General features: G+C 37.3%; 2 protein-coding genes across 3 annotated transcripts in view; one reads left to right on the top strand and one right to left on the bottom strand.

Annotated features, from left to right (window-relative positions):
- The window catches only part of acox3 (acyl-CoA oxidase 3, pristanoyl), a 32,440-nt gene extending 19,877 nt beyond the window's left edge, over window positions 1-12,563 (bottom strand). The window contains exons 1-11 of the mRNA XM_079604321.1: window positions 12,465-12,563; window positions 11,548-11,718; window positions 10,318-10,551; window positions 9,918-9,992; window positions 9,318-9,407; window positions 7,818-7,961; window positions 7,641-7,729; window positions 7,325-7,421; window positions 6,016-6,198; window positions 4,893-5,015; window positions 4,651-4,771 (exon numbers count right to left, since the gene is read on the bottom strand). Coding sequence (XP_079460447.1) covers window positions 4,651-4,771; window positions 4,893-5,015; window positions 6,016-6,198; window positions 7,325-7,421; window positions 7,641-7,729; window positions 7,818-7,961; window positions 9,318-9,407; window positions 9,918-9,992; window positions 10,318-10,551; window positions 11,548-11,718; window positions 12,465-12,503 — 1,366 coding nt within the window. The 5' untranslated portion in view covers window positions 12,504-12,563. The remainder of the gene's footprint in view (window positions 1-4,650; window positions 4,772-4,892; window positions 5,016-6,015; window positions 6,199-7,324; window positions 7,422-7,640; window positions 7,730-7,817; window positions 7,962-9,317; window positions 9,408-9,917; window positions 9,993-10,317; window positions 10,552-11,547; window positions 11,719-12,464) is intronic.
- A 2,494-nt stretch (window positions 12,564-15,057) lies between these two features.
- Window positions 15,058-16,488, top strand: part of lrch4 (leucine-rich repeats and calponin homology (CH) domain containing 4) — a 43,452-nt gene continuing 42,021 nt past the window's right edge. For both annotated transcript variants that reach the window (XM_079605106.1, XM_079605105.1), the window contains exon 1: window positions 15,058-15,439. In XM_079605106.1, coding sequence (XP_079461232.1) covers window positions 15,268-15,439 — 172 coding nt within the window. In that variant the 5' untranslated portion in view covers window positions 15,058-15,267. The remainder of the gene's footprint in view (window positions 15,440-16,488) is intronic.

The raw sequence follows: 16,488 nt of genomic DNA, 5'->3' as shown, positions 1-16,488 counted from the left end.
TGCTAGGGTGTTCTGGGTGGTTGCTAGGCAGTTGCTAGGGTGTTCTGGGTGGTTGCTAGGGAGTTCTGAGGTATTTTGGGTGGTTGCTAGGGTGTTGCTAGGGAGTTCTAAGGTATTTTGGGTGGTTGCTACGGTGTTACTAGGGAGTTCTGAGGTATTTTGGGTGGTTGCTAGGGAGTTATGAGGTATTTTGGGTGGTTGCTATGGTGTTGCTAGGGAGTTCTAAGGTATTTTGGGTGGTTGCTAGGGTGTTATGGGTGGTTCCTAGGGTGTTTTAAGGTGTTTTGGGTGGTTGCTATGGTGTTGCTAGGGAGTTCTAAGGTATTTTGGGTAGTTGCTAGGGTGTTGCTAGGGAGTTCTAAGGTATTTTGAGTGGTTGTGTTATTAAACGAGTGCATTATAATGAGTGCACGAGGCCTGCGGCCTCGTGCCTATAGCCTATGGTTGCTTGGGTGCTGTAACTGGTTGCTATGGTGTTACTAGGTGGTTGGTAGTTTTCACAGATGGTTACTATGGGGTTAGGGCTAAGGTTAGGCACGAGGCCTGCGGCCTCGTGCCTACGAGTGAGTTTTTATAGAGTATTTAAAATCTCTATTAAACGAGTGCATTATAATGAGTGCACGAGGCCTGCGGCCTCGTGCCTATAGCTTATGGTTGCTAGGGTGCTGTAACTGGTTGCTATGGTGTGGCTATGAAGATTTTAGGCCATTACTTATTGGCTGCTGGATAATATAAATCCTCTGAGGGAGAGAGAGGGGGAGACATGCAGGGGTGTCAGGCCCTTTGTGTCTGTGTGTGTGAAAAATGACAGTTGGGATTTGAATTTCTGAAAATTCCGCAATGTTAAGTCAATGGGACTTTTTTGGCCGCTTTTTCGTCCGCTGTGCGAACATCGTACACCCGATCGCTTAGAAAAGATATAGCACACCTCTCCTCAATGAGCCGGTCGTTTTGACACCTCACTCAGGGGTCTGTGACAAACGGTGCGGGGCGAGTTTCGCGCCAAACTTTTGTGTGGAATAATAATAAGAAGAAAAATAAGTATGCAAGAGAACACTAATGTTGCTTTGCCTATAGGCAAGCACCATTAATTAAGTTTAAGTACAATATCAGTAAGTTGGCTTTTCCAAGCCAACTTAATTATTTTAAATATTTTGTATTATTATTCGGTTAATCTTATGGATTCCCTAGAGTCATTGGAGCAATAGCCTGCACACATGTTGCAATCTCCACTTCTCTAAGAGAACATTAGGCAGATTATGTTAATAGAAAGTCCTTTCACAGCCTTAATGTTCAGGTAGAGATGATGTGAACATGTGAAATTATTATTTTCTGTGAGATGAATCTTTAAATTAATAGTAACATTAACAGATATAACAAGGATCTACTTTCTGTGAGTCTGTGTTGTGTCAGCACTTTGAGGAAAGCAAGTTAAATTTGGTACAGTACAAAACACTGTTAATTTGCAACCTACAAAATAACCATCATGATGACCGACAGGGCCACTTGACCACCCAGTGCAGATGTAGATGCAATCACCATGCAATATTACACTTAATAAAAGCACATTGAAACTGCAGATAGGTCTCAAACTTTTTATTGGTTTTGTGGGATGGGGTGGAGAAAGAGACAAGATGAAGTTGCATTAATAAATATTCATGCTAAAGTGTTACTTGGTTAAATAAGTTCACATACAGTACTGAGATCAGTTTAATCCAGCTGTTTGATCTCCAATTTATTTATTATTTAAACGTGGAGCCTCCTCAGCTCACAGTCAGGCTCCTTTAGTGTGCAGTCTCTATAGGCTCATTTAGTGTGCAGTCTAGCTCTATAGGCTCCTTTAGTGTGCAGTCTCTATAGGCTCATTTAGTGTGCAGTCTCTATAGGCTCATTTAGTGTGCAGTCTAGCTCTAGGCTCCTTTTGTAAAGGGCCCTGACTGAGTCTGTTTCCACCTGAAACATAATTCCACCACAAACAAGTTTACACCACGATCATTACAAGTTTTCTGGAGGCTAATCAACTCACAAAAAGTTCCTTGACAAACACCTGTAATTTATGTCAATGGTTTTAAATCCTTAACTTGTTCACATTTCTTCTTAAGCCTATTGAGGTAGAGGCTTCAGTTTCTGGGACAGGTTGTGAAAAATACTACAATAAAAGAGATGTGTAAGGGCCAGTCCCTGTTTTATGCCACACATTCAAATGTTTGCCTTAATAAAAAGCCCAGTGCATTCACCTCAGCAACTGTCTCATCATTTCCTCCACCCTAATAAATAAAAGTAGGGCAATATAAAGCATAACTGTTATAAAGCAGGTTATGTTTCTGGTGTTCTGTCTGCTGCACACTGACCTCTGTGTGGGAGACTGTGTGTGTGTGTGTGTGTGTGTGCTGGCTTCAACAGGGACACTGCATTTCCCTCTACTGCAGAACATACAGTCAGCCATATCTAAAACTTAAAATAGTAATGTATCGCACACGTACCCAGTGTTACTTGCTTAGAAGCCAGCACCAGGGTCAGATTGTACAGCACCAGTAATCCCATCCACAATCGGCCGTCCCTTATTGCTACTCAGAGCAACTCAGTGTATTCTGGAGGAGTGGCCCTCCACTGGTTTTCTGAATTTCACTCTTTTTTCTAGAACTAGAAGTGTTTGTGATCAAATGTTTACAAAAAATAATAAAAGGTTATGTGTAAATACTTACTACTTTGAATTATATTTTTATATTTTGTCTTTATCTGCTAGAACGTTTGGAGTTGCATCTAAAAATCAATGAATATTGATATTTATTAGTAGCTATATACATGCACATTTTTATATATTATAAAAATATAGGCTATATTTCACACACACATACATTCATAGCCTACATATATAGCCTACATAATTTTACATTAATATAGAACGTAGCCTATTTGTTTAGCTTACACATTAACGCAATCAGCAATCTTTCTCCAACAGTCTTCTCTTGCTTTGGCAGCAGAGACCGTATTGATTCGAGCTTGTAATACATATTTAAATTAATCGTAATTCTGAATGATTATCTCTTGCTCCTCCGCGGAAAAAATATATCTCTCTCGCTCTATCCATATCGAACGCGATTGGTTGTTCGGTGCCAACGTCACTTTGGTATGTGCACGCGCTCGTGGATTAATCATAACTTAAGATCAAAGCCTGAGTTGACAGAGAAAGGTGATGAGCTGCGTCATGGTACCAACAAAGCCTGATTGCATCGGTTTGGTTTTGTCAACTCAAAACTAATCCTGTAACCCCGAGTTTTTTCAGCTACCTTCATGGTACAGGCCCCAAGTCACAACACAACAGAAACCAGACACAACACAACAGAAACAAGACACAACACAACAGAAACCAGACACAACACGACAGAAACAAGACACAACACAACAGAAACCAGACACAACACAACAGAAACAAGCCACAAAACAAAGGAAATAAGCCACAACACGACAGAAACAAGACACAACACAACAGAAACCAGACACAACACAACAGAAACAAGACATAACACAACAGAAACAAGACACAACACAACAGAAACAAGTCACAACACAACAGAAACAAGCCACAAAACAAAGGAAATAAGCAACAACACAATATAAACAAGACACAACACAACAGAAACAAGACATAACACAACAGAAACAAGACACAACACAACAGAAACAAGTCACAACAACAGAAACAAGACATAACACAACAGAAACAAGTCACAACAACAGAAACAAGACATAACACAACAGAAACCAGACACAACACGACAGAAACAAGCCACAAAACAAAGGAAATAAGCCACAACACAACAGAAACAAGGCACAACACAACAGAAACCAGACACAACACGACAGAAACAAGACACAACACAACAGAAACAAGACATAACACAACAGAAACAAGACACAACACAACAGAAACAAGTCACAACACAACAGAAACCAGACACAACACAACAGAAACAAGACACAACACAACAGAAACCAGACACAACACGACAGAAACAAGACACAACACAACAGAAACAAGCCACAAAACAAAGGAAATAAGCAACAACACAATATAAACAAGACACAACACAACAGAAACAAGACATAACACAACAGAAACAAGACACAACACAACAGAAACAAGTCACAACAATAGAAACAAGACATAACACAACAGAAACAAGACACAACAACAGAAACAAGACATAACACAACAGAAACCAGACACAACACGACAAAAACAAGTCACAACAACAGAAACAAGCCACAAAACAAAGGAAATAAGCCACAACACAACATAAACAAGACACAACACAGCAGAAACAAGTCACAACACAAGAGAAACAAGCCACAAAACAAAGGAAATAAGCCACAACACAACAGAAACAAGCCACAACACAACAAGCCACAACACAAAGGAATCGCAACGAACAACGGAAACTTCTGTTTCGACTTGTTTCTGTTTTGGTGGGACGATTACGTTGCATTGTGACTTGTTTCTATTGAGCTATGTCTTGAGTCCGTTGTGATGTTAACTTACATTTGTTTTTTAAATCTTCGTTGTGTTCTGCAGTCTGTACTACTGGGCCACTGTAGTTTGTGCTTCTATTAAACATCTAGTTTATGAAGATTTTAAAGATTCCTTACTGGCAAGGTAGCCGTGTCCTCCACAAGCCTCCCGACATTCCTGAATGCCTCGCTGGGCTGTCCACGATCCCAGAGGTTTACTAGCGCATGACATGGCATGGATCTCTCTGCCCAGTTCAGCCTGAGGAGTGACACACACAATCTACGTATATGTGATCAAATACTAGAAGATTACTACTTTCTGAATTTCAGATGCTTTGTATGCGCGTATTTTCAGCATATTTAAAGCATATAATCTATACCTGTCTGTCGCTTTTGTCCTTCATTAGGAGTCCAATTTGAAATTCGACAAAGTTCATGGAGAAGGATCGGGTGAAGTGCTCCAGCGCGTACACGGCAGCCAGAAATGGGATAAGACGCCATTGCTGAAACCGAGGATGGAGCACATGAACAGGATGGGTCAAAAGACAAATAGCTTAAAATCAGTGAGTTTGATCTACAAATGAATGCTACCTTCAGTGATACACAGAAAAAGAACACAGAAGTGTAAGAAGACACTCCAAAAAGATTACTACTGGTCATATCCCTACAAAGGCCTATTACGGTAAATGTTTAGCGCACTTTTAAATGTTTCCAACATGCCAGTTTCCCTTTTGGCCATTTAGTGAATTTAATAAGTATGAATTTAATGTGTGTGTGTGTGTGTGAGATTAAATATATATATATATATATATATCTCATCTCTCTCTCTCTATATATATATATATATATAATATATATATCATCTCTCTCTCTCTCTATCTATATATATATCTCTCATCTCTCTCTCTCTCTCTCTCTCTCTCTCTCTATATATATATATATATATCATCTCTCTCTCTCTCTCTCTCTCTATATATATATATATATCATCTCTCTCTCTCTCTCTCTCTATATATATATATATATCATCTCTCTCTCTCTCTCTCTCTCTCTCTATATATATATATATATATATAAATTTATATTAAAGTTAATTTATTTATAGTTACTTTATTTACAGTACATGCAGTTACAGTGAAATACGAGAAAGTAGTGAGTTATACAAGTACATACATGTACAACAATACTTTTAAACAAAGTCTTACCATTATTTTTGTAGATGACAAATACTAAAACTAATAAATATGCTTACATTGGATTTTTGTTTATTCTAATAAATTAAATTACTTTTCAGTTACATTTGAAACTATTTTAAGTAAAAGCTTTCATTTAAAAGCATTTAATTAAACCATTTTTTTTTTAATTAATGATAAATTAAAGGCAGATCATGACTAAACAGACAAAGGCAGATAAAACTAAATAATGATCACTTATCTAACAGTTCTTATGATGTTGCGAAGAACTCTTGAAATGTTTCCACTGGAGTGTGTCAGTATTTTGTACCTGTAGCTGATATTCCAGCACCGGAATCTCCTCGTCCTCTTTGGGGCCGAACTGTCTGCGTGTGGCGGAGAATCGCACAGCCACAGTCACCGCCAGCTTCAGATTGACCAGTGCCATCCTCGTAATGCCCACCCTGCCTCCTGACAGCGCCCCTAAAGACGCCCCGAACCGCTTATTGGGGTCCTTTGAACGTGTACGGTAAGGAAAAAGACAGGATGGAAAGACACATGAAATAATTGAAAACGCATAGCATAGATGACGAGACCAAACCACAGAATAAAAGAATGTGAGGAAAAAGAAGGGCAAACGAAATCTCATTCATTCATCCTCAACCTCTCGTCTCTGTTTGTTTTCAGAAAAACCCCTTTATGTCTTTCTGTCAGTAATTGGCTGACGGTCTGGCTTTTCCTGTGATTAAAAACTCCCTGTTTGTTTGAAATGAAAGCATAGGGATTCCTTCTCGTACATCTTGCATAGCACAGCTCAGCAGCTGGAATAACAGCCACTGCACCACTGCGTTCTCTCACTGCAGAGCGACCATAAAGTCTATATGGCCTGCAAGATGTCTGCGCGGATATGCAATAAAATGGCTCTATTATTTCCTATCTTCGTGAATAAAATCAATAAAATACTGTTGCTTTGCACATAACCTATATTTTTCAAAAAAGGTGTTAAAGAATAATTGGTAACACTTTACAATAAGTTTCAATACATTAACTATTATTAAATGCATTTGATATCATGGACTTTACATGATGTAACACTTTACAATAAGGTCTCATTTGTTATTAGTTAATCCATTAACTAACACGATCTAACAAGGAATAATATATTGTTACAGAATTTATTAACTTTTGTTAATGCAAGTTAATGCTCATGTTAATTTTTGTTCACAGTGCATTAACTAATGTTAACAGATACAACTTTTAATTAAAAAAATGTATTAGTAAATGTTGAGATTATCATTAATAAAGATTAAAAATGCGGTAGAAGTATTGTTAATTGTTAGTTCAAATGTAGTTAACTAATGTTAACAAATGAAACCTTATTGTAAAGTGTTACCATAATTTTTACAGCATTTATTAATCTAGGCTAATGAGAAATTAAAATATACTATTGTTCATGATTAGTTATTTTTAGTGAAAATTAATATAAACAATTAATAAATGCTGTTCTATTGCTATTGCTAATGTTTATGTATATAGTCTTATTTACAAAGATAAAATACAGATTATCATTTCTACAGTGTAACTGCAATAAAACAGAGCTTTATGTAACTATTATTAGGCAATGATATAATATTGCTTACTTTAAAAGGTGAAACGTAGCGCCCATCAGGCGTAACATCTCCTGTTTTGTTTAGCAAGTTTTCCCGAGGTATCCTTAGATTGTGAAACACTGCAAAACTGACAAAAACAAAAACACTTATTTATTATGCACATCAAAATAAGTGTTTTTTTAAATGATTACACTGAAAAGTATAATGAAGAATAACTTTTCAGTTATATGGGCACTGGGAAGAGTCAGATGGAAATATCCATTTATGATTTTCTTTTACCGCCCTCTAATGACCAACTACTGTAATCACAACATCTCATCAGTCCACAGTCCAGCATTAAACTCACCCATTATCCAGACCGTTCTGACCCAGTTTCTTTCCCATATCCCCAACCATCACTCCTGGCATTGCCAGCAAGGTCTTTGGGTCCCTGACCTATTAATTAAATGATATAAAAACTGCTTTAGTCACAGCTGCTCTAACAAGACAAGAAAATGAACTGAAGATGTACTTTCACACATACTTGGACTACAAAAGAGTGAAGGCCGTGACATTGTCCATCAGGGGTGTAAAGCTGTGCAAACACGACTGAATGAGTGGCTGTCTTTCCCAAGTTCCCTACCCAGAACTTTGCTGCTTCAAAGTCTGGAGAGTTTATCACAAACTCCTGCGGATTTTAAAACAACATACATAAGCTGCTGTCCATCAGGCATAATAAACAGAAGGAAAAATAGTAAAAATCAGGTAAAATAATAATGAAAGAGAGGTGGATTGAGCTATAAGGCTACGTTTAGACTGCTGGTAAATGTGGGTCAAATCTGAATAATTATTATTTTTTTTTGCTCACATGTGATTCAGATCTGTTTTTCTCATGACGGTGTGAACAGTGCAAACAACAAGGAATCTGATCTTATCAATTCTGATTTGTGCCATAGTCACTTCCATATGTGGTACTAAATCCGATACAGGTCAGATGTTTTGCAATGTGACCTCAGTCTGAACAGTCATATCGGATATATATCGGATAGTCATATCAGTCATATATTCATGCAACTTTTACGTCAAAGTCACTCTGAGCAAGATTCGTCACAACTCATGGGAGTCGAAGATTTTACATACCCAAAGTTATCAAAAAAGTTGTGAAGGGTAGTCAGTGGAAGGACAGTGATGATAAGTATTATAGTGACAGCTCTATATACAAGCAAAACAATCAAAATATGATTGTATCAAAATTGTTTAAAAACTCTGCTCTCTTTTTTCTTATCCTCGTCTTAGTTTTTTTTATATAGCCCGAGCATAAATTTGCTGGCTTCAGTGTCAGATCACACTATAAATAAACGCGTTATCACTTACTTTAATGTCCTCAGTGTTTACTTCCATATGACAGTGTGCTGCGTGACGTCGTTTAATTGTTCGTTTGTGCACACGGGTAATCTGTTCACAATGTGATTGTTTATATTGGCCACATTTAAAACAACAAAGTGAACAGCTATAAAAAAAATCTGAGCTGAGCAATAAATCAGAATTGAGCACTAAAGGTCGCAGTGTGAACGTAGCCTAAGAGAGTCATAGTAGTCAGAGATATATTTTTTTAAAAGGCTCCATATTGTCAGATTGTGAATTGAATTATTCAGATAATGTGAATTAAATATTTAGTATGGTCACTAATACTTCAGCTATCCTGAATCAACAATGAACAATAGCATTTATTATCCATGCAATACTATTTAGAATAGCATTCATTATTATGCCATTGGTAACTTGTTTTGTTTTTATTATATTTATTAGTTCAATATTTATTACTTATTATTAAATCAACATTTACCAAGATTAATAAATCAACAGTCGATGTCCCGTTATGACTTGCATGGGCATATTCGTTTAATCTCATTCAAGAAAAGTTAGAACCAATGTGCTTTTCGGTGATATGCTAAATGAATGCAATGTGTTGATACTTGTGTTATATCTATATTACAGGTAGTGGAGTGGACCGTTCACACCATCGCATCTGGTAGTAGAGTACCTGAGTGCTGGGGTCATATCTGGCTGTTGTCCTCAGGGCTCTTGTGTTGCTGCCATGGCTCAGCTCTGTCAATGAAAAGCATCCAAATGTCTAAACAGAGAGAGACAATGTTAATTTGCTGTCAGTGGCTCATGTGGTCTTACATGAAAAATGTCAAAGACAACTCGCTAGTTTTTACACGCACGCACACACACACATTCTTGTACATCTACCTTTATGAGGACATTCATTGACACAATGCAATCTCTAGCAGTGCCTAACCCGAACCCTTACCCTAAACCTCATAATAATATTATCCCTAAAACCAAGTCTTGACCCTCAAACAGGCCTTTAAAGGGGTCTCAGAAAGTGAGGACTGGCCAAAATGAAGGACTCTCTTAGTCCTCACTCCAATGATCTAAAACTGGTCCTCACAAAGATAGTTGTACAAGTACACACACACACACACACACACACACACACACACACACACACACACACACACACACACACACACACACACACACACACACACACACACACACACACACACACACACACACACACAGCACCTTGGAACTAACTTCCTGTTTATAATTAAAAACTACCCAGATCATTTACCATCATTTGCTCAATGTCCTTCACAAACTTCAGGTGCCTCTGAGATCCTGTGCTTACCACTGTGGCTCCAAACATCTAATATGTTTGAAAACAAAGGGTTTATGTTTAAAAGTTGTTGTTTTTAAAGAAATAATCATCACAAATAATAATAAACAATAATGCATGATAAAGAGAATGCAATTATCCACAAAAATGCTAATTATGAGTATCAAGCAATCACTTCTGTGTGAGTTGTGTGAACTAGCCTATTCTTGGGAGGGCAGTGTGTTACCATACATTTTTTTTCTCATTCCAGAAGCCATTTCACTTAGGCCTAGATATAAATTACAATAGGGAAGAAAAGACACTTGCAACTTCCGTTTCTGGGGTCTCTGGAGGGCATTTAGTGAAATGGGCTCACCCCTTGGTTAAGGAAGTACTTGGCTCCCAAAGACCAGTCATACATTCCCAGGCAGTCACTGAGGATTGTCATCTTCCAGGGATTCTGCATGGCATCATCACGTGTTAAAAAGTCATACTTAAATAGCTGTTTACAGCGGCGGAAGGTGAGCTCTCGCTTCTGCTCCACTGGGACGTCCTCCCCAGGCTGCCGGGCAAAGAGCGGGTCACTCTCCAGTGCTCTGAACACGAGCTGCTGCTCAGAGAGAGAGACAGAAATACATCTATATCAATGACTGTGGACTAGTGATGGGAGAAATAAAGCTTTTCGAAACAATGCTTCAACTGAACCAGCTGTTTAGCAAAATGAAGAGCTCAAAACGCCACAGGTCGGCAGCGCCTGCTGGTCAAAACACTAAAACGCAAAGAAAACTCAGCCCAAAAATTTTGAATTACAGCTTTTTACAAACCAGATGTTTTCATGAAAGTGTAATCAATTAAATGTAATCTACAAATATAACTGTTCTTTATGTGCAGTGCTTATTCTGTGTGTCATTAGGCAGGCCTTTTTAAGTAATTCAATATTCTCCTTTTTTATTATACAAGCATAAGTATTTAAATACATTACATTCATTAAAAATGAACCCACATTATAAAACTGAAATTATATCAGTTAAAACTATTAGACATTTGTTTATGGGTTCACTAGATCACTGACATCTAGCAGCGAATTTTAAAATGCTCGAAAGGTTCGAAACAGTATGTCGTAACGAAGACTTATTTGCTGAAATAAGTGAGTTTGAAACGGGCTCTAAAGCACGGATTCTAAACAAAATATTTGTAAATGTTTCAAAGCTACATGAAGCAGTGTTTTGAAAGTGCATCACTACTGTGGACATTCTCAGACTGGTCAAAAGGAGGAATCATTCATTTGAAATTCAGCTCAATCCAAAAAAAAATACGTTTTTATGATTTGGACTAAGCGCACACAATCCATAGGGTTGTTAGGACATAATATGTGATGAACTTCTACTTTTTATTTATAAAGTTGACAGCTTCCCAATTTATATTGTGTATAATTGCTGTTTAAAAGAGGATCTTGGAACATTATGAAAATCAGGACTTGGTATGTAACATATATATGGTAACAATGTTATAACAGCAATCTTAGTCACTAAATGTGTACTTTTCTTGGACAAAAAAAAATCTAATAAAAGGATGAGCAAAACATAATCATCTTACTGTAGGCTACCTTGAATGCAATGATTTCATCACCCTCCAGAAATCGCATCATGTCCTTCCAGCTGAAGGATGCTCTCTTCCTGTAGATGTCGAGGGGACCACTGGGAAGGTCTGGGATGCCCTCATCCTTTTTCTCTTCCAAAACGCATTTAGCGTCTGTGATGGCTGGCACACTCATGTCCTGGAACAAACAAACAAAAACAAAAACATAATCAAATCAACAATGTCCACAACATTTTTCTAAGATGATGATTTTAAGATGAAAGAAAAAGTTTGCCTTTGCTATTGCAGCATGTTAGTAATTGTCTGAATCAACTATTCCCTAATACATTAAAGTCATTCTGGGTTTTCCTGTTAACTAATAGTTCGTTAACTAATAGTTCTGGATCAATATAACTTGATCAATAATTCAATATGGCAGCATATTCTTCTTATGCTACACTTTCTGGATAGCCGGAACTGTAAATTATTTCATTGCATTCATTTACAATACTTTATTTCACAAACTAACTCTATTTATCGTGTGCAGCATTTGTTATCTAGGTATCAGGTCAACTCAATACAAAGTTCAATGTCAGTTGAGTTACAACACTCTCACTGTCACAAAATAGATCAAACACAACACCACACACGTTTTTGGGATATGTATACACTGTTTACGATTAGTTAAAAGAGTATGGAAAATATAAGTAGAGAAAGTTGCAAAAACATATAACGTAACCGATAACGTTAGATAGATATAGATAAATTAGCTCAATATCAAAACAAACATAAGCACAACAACGACCATGTATTACTGTTCTTGCACGCTATAACGTCAATGTCATTTAACCACTCATAAACAGTAAATACAATGTTTGAAAAGTGCATGTATATTCATATCATTAGTTTGAATAGTACTGAAATTAAATAACATTAATGTCTTACAGTCTTGTCCCGTAAGTAACCCCCAGAGAAACAACTCATGAACAGCTTTTGGAGGAGGAAGTGCTCATGTGACTACATCCAACCAATCAGAGAAGCGCTGCTGCTTAAAGGCGCACTGCACTGAATTAACCCTTTACCATTGGAAAAACACATACACCTGCGTGCTCTGTGAATGTGAAAGCAAGAGGTTTCTAAAGGTGTATACCTGGAGGAGTGTGATACTTTTGGGATTTCCAGTGGTAAACATCAGGATATGTTGCCAGACAGAGACAGTATTGGGCAAGGCAAGACAATGTATATTTATATAGCACATTTAACACACAGTGGTAATTCAGTACTTTATATACAAAATATTATTCTTAAAAAAAAAAAGAAAAAAAGATCATAAACAGATAAATAACAGTTTTGAAAGAAATTAAAATAATTAAAAGTAAGAAATAAAAATGATTACAAATATATTGTGCACATTTAGAAGTAAAGAGAAGAATATATAATAAGAGAACACAGGCCGAATTACAGTGCTCATTCTGTACGAATACAAATTTGAGATGAAACAACCATGCCTTTTTAATGTATTTATCATGCTGTTAGTAAATCGAGCATTTAGAAAGCCAATTCGCATGTGTGTTATAGTTTTTCTGACAGCTAGATGGTGCCAGAGCATTGCTATATAAAAAATAAAATAAAATAAAAATGATTTAGCTGTCAACGAAAATTTGGTTTTAATTTTACTTACTGCCAATTTAACGTGTTTTAACGGATTTCCCTTTTCATATGTAGGCTATATACGTTTTTCATAACTTGCAGTTTGTTTTATTGATGTTTTAATTCTATAAGAGTAATTCGGTTTGGGACACGTTTTGCCATTGAGATAACTGGGGAAAAAAAATGTCCTATTCAATCTGAATTCACCCCTATATATAACTGTCAGTGCACCTTGCATACTGAAAACCATTGTAATTATTACTTAAGTTTATGGATTTTTTTTTTTTTTTTTTAAGAATGCACTGACAGGGGCCCCTTCACAAAGTTTTGCCCAGGAGTAGGATCGGCAAAAAAATAATATTTTGAATAAGTTGATTTTCTTGGTGTCATGTGATGTTTCTATGTATTTTATAGTTATTTACAGCACTTTAGTTCATTTCTAGTGATTTTGAAATTGCTTTATAAATAAGTTACAGCTTGTTTTTGGCTTCACACATAATCTGAAGAAGGTGGTTATTGAGTTGCTGGCCAAAGCTGCAGTGTTACATGAAAACCCTTTATACAGCATGCATGCATAATCACTACACTTCACTACGAAGGAAGGTAATAAACAAACAAACAAACAAACAAATAAATAAAGTCTCACTAAAGTTGTGAGCCTCATATATATTCAGTGGCGCCAACAATACAAGAATCCTACAATAATTACATACTATTAATTTAGTCATTCCTAAGTCATGTTTCAACACACATCCCATGGTATCAGCTTCACACAAATGATGACCTCACTTTTTCTCACGACCTCTCATCCCTTCTCTTCCTCTGGACTCACTCAATCCCTCTCTTCCTCTCTGTTTTGTTCCATGGAGAGTAATGACACAGACTAGTGGATAATTTTGTGACCCACTTTGTGCCCCCGTCAGGCCTAAAACAGATAGACATTAAGCATGCATGCGTAAGCAATAACTCGGTGAAAGCTTTGTGCATATTATATGGGCAAATGTGCCCCTACAACATAACCTGATACAACACAGCTAAAACAAATAGTGGTCTATATGTAGGCATATATATACATTTAAACAATATGTCAAGAAAAAAAATTGCAAGTACAATTTAGGAGTGCACCTTCTTCAACAACTTTTATGTCTCAGGTGATTTTAGATTTTCTGCTGTTTGAAGGTTACATTAAAACTGACTTTTACTGACTATTTTCACTAAATTCCAAATGGCCTTTAAGTGTGTATAGATTTGAATGACTTAATGGAGAAATCAAACTCGTAGGCTACTACTTTTTTTTGATTATGAAAAGTGCATTTTAAAATACTTCAAAGTTACAAAATGCACACACAGAAATTAGTTTTGCTATGATAATTTCATCTGTGTTTATATTTTATTTTATGTTTTTACATATAATATTTTTAAATTATGTTTTAATAATTTGAATACCCTACTTTTGGAAGTAGGATTATTATGAGTCCAATCCTATTTTTATGGTTAGCTTAGTCCAGACAACCTATGTCACATCCATAAAACCAAGTAAAGGTGAACTAATTCTATAATGTTAATGCAATATTTATGTCTTTCATTTCCTCTCTAAGTGCACGTCATTTCAATTGATCTGGAACAGGGAAATGCTTTGTGATATCCATTAGAAGCTTCCGCTACTATACATCTTTTCAGTCTTGCTATCTGTATGCAAACAATGCAAAAACTTCGAAGCAGTGAAGCTTCAACAATATTTGTATTACAAAACCCCCGAATGACAAAAAACAAAACAAAAAACTTTATCATTTCCCCCTTCCGATGAGAGCAGCGCTTTTGTGTTGATTTCCCGAGCTCGTACTGGGTGTGTCCGCTCTGTCAATCAAGACTTACTCAATCCGTAAGCCCCGCCCCTTCTGCTCTCAGCTCCAGCACACGCACTGTCAACTCACCCGCTCTCAACTTTACTCGATCACTGGATTTTACATCACTTTTGGAGTACAACAACTTACTTTCCCGGTGTGGAACGTTACTGGACCTGCTTCGGAGGACATGGAGGTTTAGGAGGGGTGATTGTCGTTGTAACGAGTAAGATTTGGGCCATATTTCGTGTTTGATGGCTGCTGGGGATGGAGCCCAGCTGCCGGCGACCGTAGCGGCCAGCAGGAGCGTGGAGAAGGCGCTGGAAGAAGCTGCGTCCAGCGGAGCGCTCATCCTCTCCAACCGCAAACTAAAAGAGTTCCCCCGCACCTCCAAGAACTATGACCTGTCCGACATTACACACGCAGGTAAGACTTTAATAAAGCGGTCAGGGGGGGATCAGTGAAGGGGGGAGGGAATGTATCAGTACATTTAATGTCCTTTGTTTGAGTGTCTTCTTCACCTGCGCCCCTTCTGCAGGGGTGCACGAGCACCACCATCATCACGCCCGACCCAGAAAAAGCGGATCTCTCACTTTTTATAATCTGTGTAGGAAGCCGATCATCTGATAAATTCGTTTCAGTACTCTCTTTCGCTTCCAAACAACTACACCACTGCCCATACAGCAGTTTATTGTGTTTTGGTTTTTGAGTCAGGTTGTTGAGTTTGAGATTGGTGTGTTTGCTTTAGAAATTGAAGACATCTGCGCTGTGCTTCTCTTCCTGTTGTGTTGAGGTGGAAACTACACTCAGACTGAGCCATCTTACCACTGACACACTTTAAAACTTCACATTTGATCGCAGTGCAGTGGAAACCCAGCGGAATAGTGATACAAAATGTTATTGTTGTAGTCAGCTCATTTGAGTGCACTCTCATTGGTAGGGAGCTTGTTGAGATCCATCTTGCCAGCAGCACTAATATGACCATCTGCTCCTCTCTCATACAAAGTGGGTATAAAGCAGTTTGTATTTGAGCCATACAGACCCCCACACGCACATGCTCTGAAGTAGTTGTTGCAGTGCATTTACTATTTAGTTGGGACTAAGCATAATATCTGCTGCATGTGGCTTTTCATTTTCCTTTTACTGTAATTTCAGTTCTTGAACCTCTTTTTGTAACTTTTTGACCCACATCTGGTGTTATTGACAACCTAGAAAACAGATTCTGCTGTAAAATTCACTTAAATGCATTTACAGCTTTTTAGTTTTTTGATAAACTACTAAAACTACAAGACCCATTAGGGTTGCGTGGCATATCAAAATGATCGAAATATCGCAAATGTACATCACAATAATCTGCATGATTGTACTCCAAACGATTTTAGGAAGTTTTAGGTCGACACAGACAGCAGAGAGTAAACTGGACACATGAGTTGACAATGACATACGTGTGACATGTTTAATAACATTAAATGCAA

This window comes from Phoxinus phoxinus (assembly GCF_949152265.1).
Source record: "Phoxinus phoxinus genome assembly, chromosome: 2".
NCBI lineage: Eukaryota > Metazoa > Chordata > Actinopteri > Cypriniformes > Leuciscidae > Phoxinus > Phoxinus phoxinus.
This window is presented reverse-complemented; position numbering and strand designations above follow the sequence as displayed.